We start from the raw sequence: 16168 nt of genomic DNA, 5'->3' as shown, positions 1-16168 counted from the left end.
GTCACAGGAAGCTGTGTTTCTGATAGGTTTGTATTTACAGGACAGTCTCTCTCTGTGGGTAACCCAATCTTCCTTTTTAACAGCGAAGCTTGCCACAGACTTTAATCCACATCTTAACACACACAAACTCTACCACCTCCACCACCACCACCCTCTACTCTAGACTATTCTATGCATTAGAGGAAGAAATAGAAAAATGCACTGGATTGGGAATTGGGGATTTTGATCACTTTGCACCCTTCTCCTTATGATAATCATTTTCTTAATTTCCAGAAGACAAAAGTATCACGAATTAAAAAGCCACTAAACTAAGAAAACAGCTATGATCAAGAGCAGCTATACAAACTTTCTAACACCTACCCCATAAATTTAGCCTGGGACACAATGATCATGATTAATATTCTAACCATGAGTTTCATTCCTTTCATTCTGCTTTAAACTCAAAGAGATTTGGCTCTCATTCTTCCTTTTATAGAACTTTACAATGACCCAAAGACTGATTTTAGAGTGGAACTAGTAGACTCAAAGACAAGAAGTTAATTTTTTAAATCCATATTAGGGATTTTGTTTTTAAATAATTAATTTTGTGTGTGTGTGTGTGTGTGTGTGTGTGAGAGAGAGAGAGAGAGAGAGAGAGAGAGACCTGCACAATGTATAATGAACCTATTATTTTTCTAATGACCAATATAGGAGCTTTAAAATGCTCGCACGCATTCTTGCGCAGTACCCAGGATTGAACTCAGGGGCACTCAACCACTGAGTCCCATCCCCAGCCCTTTTTTCTTTTATTGAGAGACAGGGTTGCTTAGCACACCTCACTTTTGCTGAGGCTGGCCTTGAACTCGGCAATCCTCCTGCCTCAGGCTCACAAGCCACTGGGATTATAGGCATATGCCTCTGTGCCTAGCTTAATTCAGGTTTCTGACTCACCAATTTTTCTGAACATTATGTTAATGTCCTTTAGGTACTACATTATCCGGAAGTCAGCCCTTAAAGCAAGTACTAGCTGCTCACTCTGAGTAAGCAATTCCATTTTAGAAAAGGGGGGTTATAATCAGCAAAGCCTATAGTAATCTCGGGTTCTAAGGCTCTCCCTTCTCCAGTCTTTACTCTCCTTCTCTGCTGTGACTTGTCACTGAGAATAAGTAAAGATATGACAGACAGATCTGCAGACTGTGATTCTTCACAACACCCAGGCTTTTAACTCCATGGGTGAGGTCCATATTAAGAGCTGTATACAGGGGTGGGGTTGTGGCTCAGTGGTAGAGTGCATGTGTGAGGCCCTGGGTTCAATCCTCAGCCCAACATAAAGATAAATAAATACAGGTATTGTGTCCATCTAGTACTAAAAATATTTTTTTTAAAAAAGCTGTATACAGTAACAAGCTATAGTTTTTTTCAATGAAAAATGAAATACTGTGATGGTCAGACACAAATAGACCAGGAAAATAGCTATCATAAAGTGAGGCAGCTCAAAGAACCAAAGGATGATTAGTGCTGCAAGGAAACTTAAGAAAAGGATATATTAATTTATATTTTCTGGACAATTTTGTTTTACAGAAACTCAGATAACTGAAATCACAGTAGTTAATTGTCTTCTCCCCACCAAAGCACTTACATGTTTCAAGAAAACAAGTAATAGCTAAATATTTAATAATTATTACATGAATATTTAATGGGGAAATGATTATGATTATGAAGTAACTTTTATATCAAGATACTAAAAGACCAGAATATTACTTGTGTCCATTTCATAAGATTTAGAATGAAATTACAGTCACAAAAACTAGTTTCTGAAGGTTTTGTCACTGCTTTTCATTGATCCTAATTCTCATGTGATGCCAAGTGAGGATGAGAATAATGCTTACCTACAGGTACACACAATATGATCTAGACATGCATGTGCAAAAACAACAGAGGCCTGGAGGGATAGAAAGGAAGATTCCCGGATCACTTTCCACTCCAGTGGAAGCAACAGAATGAAAGGCTCAAGAAGTACTTTGATGATCGTATAGTTAAACTTAATAAATAAAACCATTTCAAAAAAAATTCTGGGTTCAAGTGTTCTTCCACATGAGAATTGGGGTTTCTGCAAAGGTGTTGGTTGTCAAACACAGTTTACAGGGACCCATAACTCACTTATATTTCTCATTGATGTTAGAAATCCTCCAGGCGTTGTTCATATCAAAACCCATTCGCTCCACTTCATTCTTAAACCTTGACGTTACATGCTCCCCTAGGGACCACAGACAGCAGAAAGGAAAAAATGAATATCATTTTGCAAAACAGAATAAAAGCATGGTTACCTTGTTCCATTACAGTTAAAAATATGTTAAAAGACAGGAATTGTATAAATAAGTCCAAGTTAAGATTTTTATAAAGAAAAAGGAAAGAAATTTAATTTTGAGCAAAATTTGACTTATGTAATCTCTAATATCAACTATGAGGGCAACAGTACATAGCTCATTTTACAGAGAACAAACAGACTGACAGATTAATTATGGCTTATCTCTCTGGCCCCAAAGCACATGTTCCTTCTTTTGACCATACTGGTCAGTTTCATACTTCCACACTCAGAGTGACATAATAAATAAAATTAATTAACAAGATCACCAGGAATAATAATGATCTACAATACTTCATTTGAAACCTACTGTGTCTCATTTCAGAACTTGAGAATTTTCTGAATTTTAAGATGGTGCATATATTATACTCTTAGGTTCATGATCTCAACAGGAGCTAATAAAGCATTGATACTTTTTTTCTTTTTGTATACCAAGGATTGAACTCGGGGACACTCAGCCATTAAGCCACATCCCCAGCCCTATTTTGTGTTTTCTTTAGAGAAAGGGTCTCACTGAGTTGCTTAGGGCCTTGCTTTTGCTGAGGCTGGCTTTGAACTTGCAATCCTCCTGCCTCAGCCTCCAGAGCTGCTGGGATTACAGCCATGCACCACCATGCCCTGCTGAATTTTTTTCCCCCTCAGTGAACTACATGGGTAATTCATACCTCGTGGGATTAATAAAGCTACAAGTAGTTTCCTGTCAGCTCAGATCAGGTCAGGTCAACTCATCGAACAGTAAGAGAAGCCTTTTGGTTTTTAGAGACTTTGAGATTACAGAACTACAGTAGTAGTCATGGAATCCCAATTGCCATTACCCAAATGCACCAGGAAACACAATACTAAACTAAAGTGATTGCTGGGCTCAGTGGCACACATCTGTTATTACAGAAACTTGGGAGGCTAAGACAGGAGGATCCCAAGTTCAAGACCAGCCTCAGCAACTTAGCAAGGCTGTAAGTAACTTAAGGAGACCCTGTCTCAAAATGAAAAACAAAAAACGCCGGGGGTATAGCTCAATGGTAAAATGCCTCTGGTTTCAATTCCTAGTACCCAAAAATAGGTAAAATCTGGCTACTTTGCCCTGATGAATTTGGCTTTTTTCCTCATATGATAACAATAAAGGTAAAAATGAACCTAACATAAAAGTCAGTAAGTCTGAAATATCTTCTTCCCTAAAAACACATTTGCTAGAGAAATAAAATAATTAAAGCAAAAACAAAAACATTAGCAGACCCCTAACATACACAACCTGGTGTTACAGGTTGTAAAATAAATGCTAGTGAGGGCTGAAAGAAATCACAATGACAAATAAAAGCACAAAAGAGACTGCTTTGATGATCAAAGCATAAAGCTTTCCTCTCCCTGGGAGAGGAATTACAGAATAGCAAACAGCAATTACTTGAATGAAGGACAATTCTATAAAACTACTTCCCATTTAAACTGCTTTTCTTGAGCTTAGACTAGGTATTATGTGTTTCCTGAAGGAGAACTATAAAAAGATGATGTTAGAGATGCAGAGAGAAATAATAGCTGAATCTGCTCCATTTGGAAAAGTTTTAGAAGCAATGTAGTAGGCTTCCAAATAGGAAAAAGAAGCTATCCAAATGGGGTGCCATCTGTCAACAAATTGCAAGGAATATTGACCATGAAGAACAAAACAGGAAGCCTTTCATTCAAAAATTAAAATCTAAAGCCTGTAAAACTGGCAACTTCCAAATTCAGTAATGAAAGAAAAGATATTTCTCCTTCTTCCTGGTAACAGGTCCAAAATATTGCAAAGGCAAAAATACCTTTATTAAGGATGTTTTACATTAATCTCTCCATCTTAGCCAACATAAAGATCTTGTGATTTAAAAACAATCACTGGCAATAACCTACTATAACTACTAGCAACAATTTGCCACATAGAACCAATAGTTAAAGAAGGGCTTAGAATCACCATCCAGAGCACAAAATTCTGATCTTCACACAGAAAAATAAATACTGATTAATGACCATAGAAAATTTGTTATTTTATGTTATCCTATAAATCAGTGATCTTCACAATCCTTGAAACTGACTATCATGACCCACAATATGAATTACGTTGATGTTTACATCACAACAGTTTAAAATATTTTTACATTTATATTTTTGAAAGATTTTCACAAACAATACCCTTACCATGTGTGTGATGCATTTTGACATTTCTCATTTTAATTCATTTCTTTACAATTTGATTTCATGACCTATTAGTGAATGCTTTTTTAAAAAAAATCTGGGCTGGGGTTGTGGCTAGTAGCAGAGCACTTGCCTCGTTCAATCCTCAGCACCACATAAAAATAAAAAAAAAGAAATTAACAGCAGATCTTATAGACAAGAGTAATTCAGCTTTTGAAATTTGTGTTAAATATTCACTATGTTTATTTAGCCAGAAAAGTGAATAAAACATATTATATTCCTCATAAGAATTTCTACCTCAGCATTCCCATGTCTTAATGTATTCAACATTGTATACATTGAAATATCAGAACTTATTTTAAATACTGTGACCATAAGGTTTTTGTTTGACTTTATATTTCCATTTCAACTCTTCCTGTCTGCTTCCTTCACTCCCAAATGGGGATCTGTCTCTTGTTAATGCTTAGTATTTCTTATACCACAATTATAGACAATCCAACATTTTTCGTTTCACTAGAGATAAAACTTACTTTAAAAAATAAGTTCCCTCTATCATAATCACAGAATCAATCTACATTCAAAAAAATTCTTCCCCCCAAAATCTAGCTCATTGGATGATACTAGGTATTAAAACCCACAATACACACATGTCAAAGGCCTAGGATAAAAGAGATAGGCTCTTACCCAGCATGTGAGGAAGCAAACCCTACCAGACTCAGAGGGGTAAAAACTACATCTCCAAATTTTCAAATGTGGAGGGAAGAATCACCCTTTTATATGTACAGAGATCCCAGAGAGTCCTCTAGGTACATACTTCCTGGGCTGTATTCAAGCCTGGATAAGACTGAGACTTATATGCTGTTAATGGAAAAACAAGAGGCACTTAATGGGCATTTCTCACCTGATGCTAAACTAGTAGTTGAACTGCCCAATCATCTCTCAAGACTCTAGACTAATGCTCTAATACAGAGCCATCACCAAGAAGCCAGCTGCAGTGAGGAGCAGGAAGCTGAAAGACATGGGAGAGAAGCTAAAGCTTTGAATCCACTCCTTGTATAAAGTGTGAGATGGGGCTAAGGACAGAATCAAGGGTTTGGTAAAAACTTTTACAGGTTTCACCACTGAACTCCAATAGCAATGCTAAGACTTTTTCCAAAGCTGATTAAGACCTAGAGTTATGGCCACAGTATCGTTGGGTTAACTAAAATTTATATTAGTACCAAGATAATCGTGTGTTTTGGCCATTTTCCTCCTCTCTGATACATTCTATTCTTAACAAGCTAGGTGCAAAGAACTGATAAAAGGCTTTATTAACTGCTGAAAGACTATTACCTCTCAGGCTATGCTTGTGATCTCACATATTGAGGCAGATTATACAAAGGCATCAGTTTAAAAAATCTCAAGTGTTGTCTCACCTTTCAGATGACTTCTTAGAATGTGGCTGTCTGGTATGCTCATAAACGGTGAGTAATGAATGCTGTAGCCACAACCAACACTCAACAATAGTGGGTGGAGACAGGAGAACTAGGTGAACTGGCTTTTAAAAATACCACGAGTATTCTGTTTCTTATTGAAAGCAAATTTTTCTTCTGTAGTCCATAGTGAAAATACATAAAAGGACAAAAGCCATAATACAACACACTTAAGGACACTAAAATACAATAACATTCCATGTGAGAGGGGCAGGTTGATTTCAGCACGGACCCTGTGTCTTGGGAAGGAACAAAGTGTAACCTTTACTCAGAGAATCTCCAACATTGGTTATGACAGCATTACCTTGTAAGTTGCATAACTTTCAAAGAGTCTTCACAAGCATTGCTCATAGGAGGCACCCAAAACATTTACTGAACTGAACTCTGTAGCATTAAAAGATTTGCTCTTTAGGACATCCAGCTGAATCAGTACGAACAGGAAGAGTATGAATATCCCAGTTTGAAGAACAAAGGAGACCCAAGTGCAGAAAGGATGAATGACTTATCTGATATTATTTTCAAATAAATAGTATAGGTTTAAATTCAGGTTTTCGAACTCCAAAATCAGAACTTTACCACTTACATGTATAATAAGCCTGTGGGAAGACAGAGGACACTGTAGATATCTCTAAGTCCTGATGGCCAAGAAACCAGACATTATCAGGAAGAGAAGAACTTGGGGACCCCTCTTAAGGCAAAGCCACCCATAATTAAAAAGAGTGGGGTTCTGACTTAGCACATGTTAGGAATACCCTAAGAGTTGGCTTAAATACAAAAGAAACTGAAAGTATCAAGGGAATAAATAAATCTTCTTAAAAAGATGAGGACTTGGGGCTGGGGTTATGGTTCAGTGTAGAGTGTTTGCCTAGCACGTGTGAAGCACTGGATTCAATTCTCAGAACCACATCTAAATAAATAAACTAAATAAAGGTTCATTGATGACTAAATTTATTTTTTTTAAATGAGGACTTTTCAGTGAAAGCAAAGGACAGAAGAAAGTAAGCCTTATTGACAAAAGCTGACAACCCCAAATTGGGAAATGTCTCTTTAGAGTTAGGGATCCTAAACAAATCACAATTCTTATATAACATTATGAAGTATGATGCACTCTTAAATAAATTTATTATCCTAGGAGATGGTGGAAACTAAAAATTTCATAAATAAGAGGCAATGATTAAAAACTCAGAAAACATAACACATAAGATTTGTACAGTTTGTTTCCTGTAAACTTTACCATTAAAATCCTCCAAACTTAAAAAGAGCCATAAACAAATCCAAAAATAAATTTAAAATATGACAGCATCTCAAGAAAAATGAAAAACAGGAAAAAGAGGGGGCACCTATCAAGAAAGGAAAGTAAGAAAATTTCAAGGTGGGGACTGTTTCTTGTGAATGACTAGGTTCCACTAGCCTAGAAAGGCTCAGTAGACTTTGGATTCTGAGGCTGCCCCTGAGGCTCCATGAGGGTAGGTACCTCTGTTCTTCACACTAGGTAGCCATAGCACCCCACACCTTGGCTTTCAATAACTGAGGACTGGTTTTAAGTCCTACCTTGCTTACTGACTAGTAGGAGAACATGGCAACAGGTTTTACCTTTAAGCTCCCCATTTCTTGTGTTTCTTTCCTTTTTCTGAGTCTCCATTTCTTTGGCTCCTAAAACAAGGATACCAACCTATCCTGCCTGATTGATGAAGTCATAAGAATCAAGCAAAAGTATATATCAAACATCATTTAAAGTAAGACAAGGCTTATGTTTGTCATAAGCCTTTTGATTAAACAGGACAAGAATCTGAACCAAAAGCTTCCCTTCCATCATTGATGGGTCAGGATACAAAGTAATATAAACATAGACCCTTTAGCCTCAAATGTTTTAAATGACCAGGGCAGACACCGAAAATTGAAGATTAAGTATTAAAACTTCAGGTTTAAAGAAAAAAGTCCCAAAAGTAAGGGAGCTTACAACTTTCCAATGCTTTTAAATTCAAGACACACTGAAGAGTTGTTGTTGGACCAGCAAAGTTCCACTTATGGGAGCATAACATTTACAGAAAACTGCATGCAGAGAAATAACATGATCTTGGTCAAAGCCACATCAGAGGGAGAAAGAAACTGGAAGAGACAAGGACTATATGAGGATTCAGGAAATCTGGGTTTTAGTACTGGCTCAGCGTTTCTGTATTTGTCAGTGAGGAAGACAAATTTGCCTTTCTGGATTTCTTGTTTCTTCATCTTTGGGCAGAAAGGGGAAACTACTGCTAATTTATGCCTTGAAAATTCTATGAGAGCAAAAAGCTATTTTGTATTCCCTATTCTCAAACCTGTGTACCTCTATTCATGCTACTTGCCCTCTAATGTTCCCCATTCTCTAATCAATGAGCACCTATTCAACCTTCAAAGCCTACTCAAAAGCCTTTTTTTTTTGGACTGGGGATTGAACCCAGGGGTCCTTAACCACTGAGCCACATCCTCAGACCTTTTTTATATTTTGTTTAGAGGCAAGATCTCCCTGAGTTCCTTAGGGCCTCACTAAGCTGCTGAGGCTGGCTTTGAACTCATGATCCTCCTGCTTCAGTCATCTGAGTCACATTACAGGTGTGTGCTACCTCACCCGGCTCAAAAGTCATTTTAATGTGAAGTCTTCCCAAACTTATACACAAAACTCACAACTCCCTTCAAATGGGATTCCATAATACCCATGAACCTTATTATAGTTGCTTTTAGGTATAGAACACAATACCAAATCTTTTATTCTTCCCTTCCCCTGACAACAATATGTTCTTAAAAGGATTAGAAGAAAATAGGCACCTGCTATGATCCATAAAATATACATTGATTGGAATATAAGAGTACTAAGACTCCCATTTTGTATTAAGGTTACCTCCAGCCCCATTTTAGAAAGGGTTACCTGGTCTGCACAGGTCTCCATGTTGCTCTTTTTCACTGGCATAGACCTCCATGCACCAAGCATGGTATGCAAATGAGAAGAGATCTTCTATTGTAGCAGGTGGTCGGATTGCATTGTTCAGTCGATTAAGCCAATCTTGACACTGTTCAAAGGTTGAGAACTGACACCTTTGTAAAGTCAAACAAGTACGAATATAATCAGATGACAGCTGACTATGAAATCTAAGAAAAGGCACCATTTTGAGAGTGTCTATTTATAGTGAAGTACTAACTGAACAGAAAGCATCAAAGGCAATCATTTACATATTCACTACTGTTTATAATAAAAAAAACAGTTCCAAAAATTTTTAGCCAGCAGTGCAAAATATCAAAAAGACGAGAGCTTGGGGCTGGGATTGTGGCTCAGCGGTAGAGTGCTCGCCTCGCACGGGCGGGACCCAGGTTCGATCCTAGCACCACATAAAAATAAAGGCATTATGTTGTGTCCATCTACACCTAAAAAGTAAATAAATATTAAAAAAAGACGAGAGCTGGACATTGGAAAATCTGATAATCTAATGAAACTTCTCCTTATAAGGATTAATTATAATAATTAAAATAAAATTGCAGTTATTGTCTTTCAGAATGAGATTTCATTCTACTTCTTCAATCAGTATTATGGTTGTCCCTTTCAAGAAATATATTTTGAAGAGTCCTTTTAGTTTGTTATGACATTTTAGGCTAAGGTTAAAAAAACAAAACAAAACACAAATACTACTTTTAGCCAGCTAGGGAGTAATCAAAATTTGTCTGTTTAGCAATGAGGACAAATCAGCATGTCTGGATACAAATAAGACAGATTACATTGAAATTTTCAGCTGTGAACATGCACAGAACAAAACAAATTCTATCTTATCAATTGCAATTTTCATTATGTACAATTAAGAGGTTAAAATAATAAATGCCAACTGTTTTTTTAGCAATTAAGTATTTGAGGTTTAAGACTGAGTAATTAATAAGCAAACTTTGTAAAACTATGAGTGATAGTCGCTATCATCATAAGTAAACCAAATCTCACTGGCTAACATGCAACTTCAATATTTACTTGAAAACTAATAAGGACAGCATTTATACCTCTTCCTTGTCCCAATCAATCTGACTCATCGACATGCTGACATACAATGCTTATTGGTATCTCAAAACAGGTCAAAGGGATAAAATAACCATGTTCAGAATTTAAAATTTCTAGAGCTACTAAATTTAAAAGGCACATTTCAGATATCATTCTGCAACCATTATAGTTAAAATTAGATGAGATAAAAATAATCAATGAGTGGTAAATTTATGGAGAAGTTTTGATGAGAAGCAAGACATTTTCTCAGAGTGTTTCCCTAGACTATATTAGTTGTAAGGAAGAAAATATAGAAATTACACAGAAATCAGATGACGGCTTGATTGAAATAATCAAAATTCACCAATGAGGGACAAGTAGACTGTTCACCTCTGGATGCAACACAATAATGCCCTGAAAAGGACACAATACAAAATTCCAACTGAATACACAGTATTCCAGCTGGGAATGTATAACATCAATTTAATCTCGATGAAACCTAGGACAAACACAAAATAAGAAACATTCTATTAAAAGAAAAGACCATATTCTTCATAATGTAGATGTCACAAAAGACAAGGAAAGGCTGTTGTGGAAAATGTTCCAGATTAAAAGAAGGCTATTGAATTATGGCAACTAAATGTATTTATTATCTGAGCTACACTGGATTCCCACACTGAATGAGGTGGGTCAACTATCAAAATTGGAACATGAATTTGGGGCTGGGGTTGTGGCTCAGTAGCAGAGCGCTCGCCTAGTACGGGTGAGGGACTGGTCTCTATCCTCAGCACCACATAAAAATAAATTGATAAAAATAAAGGCATTGTGTCCACTTACAACTAAATTTTTTTTAAAAAAGGGAACATGGATAGTAGTCTGGATAACAGTATTACCAATGTAAAACTGTGATGTTGAGAATGATACCATGGTTATGGAAGAAAACATCCCTATTCTTAAGAAAGCACTCTAAAGTATTTTGGGATTAGAATCATGTTTAGGTCATTTACTCTCATTTTGTTCAGGAAACTCTCCTCCCCTCCCACACTCCCCCCCCCCCCACCAAAACACACACACATCATAATACTCAGAAGTGTTCTGGGAATGATAAAGCAAACTGGGGTAAAGTGTTAACTACAGGTGACTCTGTTGTTCACCTGTTGTACTATTCACCTTTTATGCTGTTTTTATTTTTGTACTTTAAAAAACTTGAAATTATTTCCAAATGAAAAATAAAGCATTTGTCAACATAAGCAAAATATTCAAAAAAATATTGTAGGAACTACTCAGAAAATATTCCTAACAGTGCTTACTTTCAATAAGATATTTTGCCACGTTTACCAAACCATATATTCATTTTTTAAGGTGTAGATGGACACAATATCTTTATTTTGTTTGTTTGTTTGTTTTTACGTTGTGCTGGGGAATGAACCCAGTGCCTCACCCATGATAGGCAAGCACTCTACCACTGAGCCACAACCCTGGCCCCCTTCATTCTTTAAAAAACATTTTCCACACAAAACAAGCTGCACAAACGTACCTTATAACTTTGCAGTCTTTGCAAGTCAAATGAAGCTGAAATATATCTCGGCATTCAACGCTTTCTATAAGCTGTAATGGAACCTGTAATTTAAAAAGATGAAGTCCCTTAGTCAAAAAGGTTCTTCAATGTACCCAGCAAGACTGATTAGAAAGATCTCCAGTGGGAAGAAGCAAAAAAACCCTATAAATTTAGCAGAATTAATAGTACCCAAGTGATCAACTACAAAGTGAATTAGGGCTTTCCTTATTCTACATAAATAGCCTCAAGCCATGTCATGGCAAGGGGAGGAACAAAGGGGAGGAACCACCTCTGGAAAAATAGTGTAATTATGTCACTTGAACATCAAACTCACAAGCTCATCTCTCAAAGTACTACTTCTACAGTTTGTTGCTGCCTATGATTTGCAATGACACAGAAACTGAAGGGTACTGGAGTAATAGTCCAGTCTTGCTTATAATAAAGAATCACAGAACACAGTGCAAGTGAGACTCTATTGGAATATTGACAAATGGAGTGGGCTTATGGCTCAGTGGCAGAAAGGAGGCTTGTGAAAAAGCTGGAAGTCTGAACTGCCTGTAGGTTGCAAAGAAGAGAGGACAGGACAGTAGCTCCTGGTCCAGCTCTCAGCTCAGCAGGATAGACCCACAGGAATCAGAAGGAAGGGAGAAGGTCACACAGTGGTCAAGACAGTAGGTACAACTTGCTTCAAAAGACCAGTTGAAGAACCCTGTTTGCCAAGTAGGGCTTGAGAGATCTGAGCAGGCTGTAATGGTTCTTCCCCTGAAGATCTGATCAACAGAGTGTACTTGAACACAGGTGTTGTGAGAAACTGCAGCCGATGTGGCTAAAATTCTTTCAAGACCTGTACATCTAAGAAGGAAAAGAAATCAAAAATGTCAGTAGAGATAAATTATAAAGAAGGAACATGGAGATTAAGAAGATACAGATTAGAAGATGATACTGATTTGTTCTCAGGCCAGTCCTTTTGGTGCCCTGTAATAGACTCTCATCACTTTATTTATTGATTAAATGTACTCCAACTATACATTTAGATACTGATGGCTTAAAAAGTGTACATCTGACACTCAAGACCAATTTGTTGGATTCTCATTCCACCTTGCCCACTCACCCCCAACCCCACTCACCCCCAACCCCACTCCTGCCCCCACCCCCACAAAAAGTGGCTAGCTGACAGGCAAATGAGAAGCCTGAATTCCAGGCTTGTTTTTCTAAAATTTTACCAATTAAAAATTTGCCTGCTTCCTGGCTTCCTTGAATGAACCTCCAGACCCCTTATATGCCACCAGCCTCTGCTTTCTAAATTTCAGATGGTCACAATTTACTAGGTCTCATGTACAAGACCTGGGGTGAAGTGATAGTTTTAAAAATCGACACAGAGAGGCTGCTCTCCCAGTAGTCACCTGCATCCCAGGTCCTCTTCAATTGCCTTTCCTTATAGCTAGAAAAGGTAAAAAACACTTATGCTATTAGCTGTTGGGAGAATGTTCTCAGCCTGTGCTACATTATTACAAACAATAGACAAGTTTTACATTTCTACTATTGGACCAGAGCCCAAGGGCCTGAGTCCAAACTCCCAGAATAAGAATTAAAACCCCCCAGAGCATGCAAAATATCTGCTACCTAAAGTGCATTCAATAAAATTTGTATGAATCTTAACATTGCAGTTGTATAGAATAATAATAAAAATGTTGGTTCTATGTTTCAAATCAGATTAGAGATACTAGACAAGACACCAAAACCAACAATGTGTTCTCAAGTCAGATATACAGAAAAGCGGATTTTAATACTCATGCAAACTTACACATGCAGGGGAGTTTAATATGTAGCAAGAACAAGGACATTTAAAAGAGAAACACCTAATTTTGTATCAATAAATGCTTCTTTTTTTCACTTCTCCGTTTATCCTCTCTGATTTGTCCTCTCTTCCTCCTAAAAAGGCAGAATTTGCCACCTTTTCCTCTTTGACATTCAACTATACTGTTTTTTCTACTTTAAGACCTACCACATGGCTCTAGTTTTCTTAACATTTCTCACCTATGGAAAGGATCTCTTGCCATTTCTATGACTAAACATATGCACTACTCAACCTCATAAACAAAGAATCAAATTTTCAAGCCCAGTCTATTTCCTAGCCCAGGTTGGTTGAAATATACTATAAGCAAGCAGCAAAGTCTGGGTTAGAATTCCACGCTGCCTTTTAACCCAGGTTCCTTCGACCACATATGGTGTGACTTTCTTTCTTCCCCTAAGACTGACTGCCCTTCTGTTTAATACGAGATTTCCTTCACTTTACTTCCAAAAACAAAAATTTGGTTTCTCCACCAGGGATCATCAGGAGAAAAACAGAATTTAAAATAAAGATTCCTCAGAGGCAATTCCATCTGCAAAGGAAATAGAAAATCACTTTCAAACCTTCTCCAGACCAATGATTCGATGTTTCAAACAACTCATTTTCTTTTTGCTTCTTTCTCTTCCATCTTCTACTTGTCAGGTAATTCTATCTTTTTATAGTGCATTTGGTCTAACAAATTACACCAAACTCATGCTCAAACAATGCATAAAACACTTGGTACTGTTAATCAAATCCTCAAAAGGCCAAAAGTTACACTTTACAGGCACCAAAACCCAAGAGCATCAATCCACAAAAGCAAAAAAGAAGCAATTTAAAAATTTAATAGACATACATAGGTATTAAAGACCCACAGTACTGTCATATTCATGAGGGATCTGACATCATCATACTCTAGTTTAACTCTTGAATTCATTCTTTGTGTGTGTGTGTGTATGTGTGTGCATGCATGTGTATTATTTTCAAGCACCAGGATTTAGAAGTGGAATAATTTCTACCTTTTTAAAAACAAGCACTCTTTTCATAATCTGAATGAGAAGTATTAATTTGTACATATGACAATAACACAGTAAAAATAATAATTCTAATGATAAAATATAAAATAAAATGGAATATCTAGGCACCCAATCTAATCAGAGGAGGAAAAATACATATATGCAAGCTATCTCTTTCCAGGCCTGATTTCAGATGCCTCAACTATTATATGAATGCTAAGCCAAAATATACTTAAGTATTAACAATAACCTCCTCCTGGTAATATGGGGAATGAAGGTGATTGTTGAAGGAAAATGCAAAGAAGTGCAAAGAAAAGGTGTTCTAAACTACTATACTTCCACACTTTTCCTAACAGGCATTGACAGATCGACTTGAAAAATGGAAGTTTAATGTCCTCTTAAATACAAATGTTGATTTTACAAATTATTTCTGGCTAAAACTCAGATTACATTTCCATCACTTACGTATAAACTGAGGACCTTAATCTTCACCCCACAATCTGTTCTCATCAAAGCATACCACTAGAACAGGGAAGCAAATCATGCAGAGAATACACATTTTGCTGATTTGCAAAGTGTACATCTGACACTCAAAACCAATTTGTTCCAAGCACAGGTACAGTAAAACCTAGGATTCTCATGCTCCTTACTGGGATTTCAGAAGCAGCAGATTGAGAAGCAGTCTCTGTTTATATATTATCTAAGTTTCAAAGAAATATACCTGCATATATGTAAAAATATAGTTTTGGAAAAAAACTAAGAATGGAAGCAATTCATACCTTAAATGTTACAAACGAACTCTATTACAGAGATTGTTTACCCTAGGAATTGGAACCTTGATATTTAGTGAATATGTGTAGATTAAGGTAATGATGTTCATGGTATCTAAATATACTGACACATTTTACTCAATGTGCTGTGAAATTACAAAAGAATACATGATACCAGGTAGCTTTTTTAAACTTGATGGCAAGTCATTTTCTAAAGTGCTAAATGATGTAAAGTGGGGCATGCTACAACACAGAAAGGCACATTTAGATACTGATGGCTTAAAGATTATTACATCCAAATCAAACATATTTAACAGGGGTTTCTTGATCTCCTATATTTTACTAAAGTATTTATTTGCTGAGGAAAGGACAAAGGGAGGGAGATGAGAAACAACACTATCAATAACCCTCTGATCTCCACCCACGTCTGATGCAGGAGAAGTCATTATTTCCTGGAATAACTTGAGGTTCCAAAAATCTAATGCTATGATGAGATTAACATATTAGTATGGAGAAAGGCTGATCTATCTAAATAGGAAGTGTTTATAGACACTACAATGTCAAAATATTTTTGCACAACCATCTTTTTGTGCAAAGCCATTATTTTGGGCTTTTAAGTGGCATGTAGGCTCTAAGCCTTAGAATTATAATGCTAGAGAAAACATGTATATGAGGAATTGAGTCCAAAAGTAAGAGCAGTGGTAAGTTTCCTTAAGCATAATACTTCATCTGTAAAAGGGACCCATAATTCCAGTAAACAACCTACACATAGAGCTACTATTTGAGACAAAAACCACACATACACACAAAATATACAGGCCTATTCCCATAGCAATACATTGTTTTAAAATGAACTATAAATTCAAAAAGGGGAAAAAATTGCTCAATGTCTATTTCAAATTCATAGTAACTTCAATTAACTTAATATCTATTAGATAGCAAAACATCAGGAAACAAGCTGGATCCTGGAGATACAAAGATGAAAACCAAAAAATTACAATATGCCTAGTAAATATTGTAAAG

At 36.5% G+C, this 16168-nt stretch overlaps 1 protein-coding gene across 1 annotated transcript in view; it reads right to left on the bottom strand.

Moving 5' to 3' along the window:
• The window catches only part of LOC139706138 (phosphatidylinositol-3,5-bisphosphate 3-phosphatase MTMR3-like), an 82029-nt gene that overhangs the window by 19322 nt on the left and 46539 nt on the right, over window positions 1-16168 (bottom strand). Inside the window, 3 exon segments of the mRNA XM_071613835.1 lie at window positions 2140-2236; window positions 8882-9048; window positions 11508-11590. Coding sequence (XP_071469936.1) covers window positions 2140-2236; window positions 8882-9048; window positions 11508-11590 — 347 coding nt within the window.

The sequence above is a fragment of the Marmota flaviventris genome, chromosome 6 (assembly GCF_047511675.1).
Source record: "Marmota flaviventris isolate mMarFla1 chromosome 6, mMarFla1.hap1, whole genome shotgun sequence".
Taxonomy (NCBI): domain Eukaryota; kingdom Metazoa; phylum Chordata; class Mammalia; order Rodentia; family Sciuridae; genus Marmota; species Marmota flaviventris.
The sequence above is the reverse complement of the archived record's forward strand: the minus strand, read 5'-3'. Positions and strand labels throughout refer to the sequence as shown.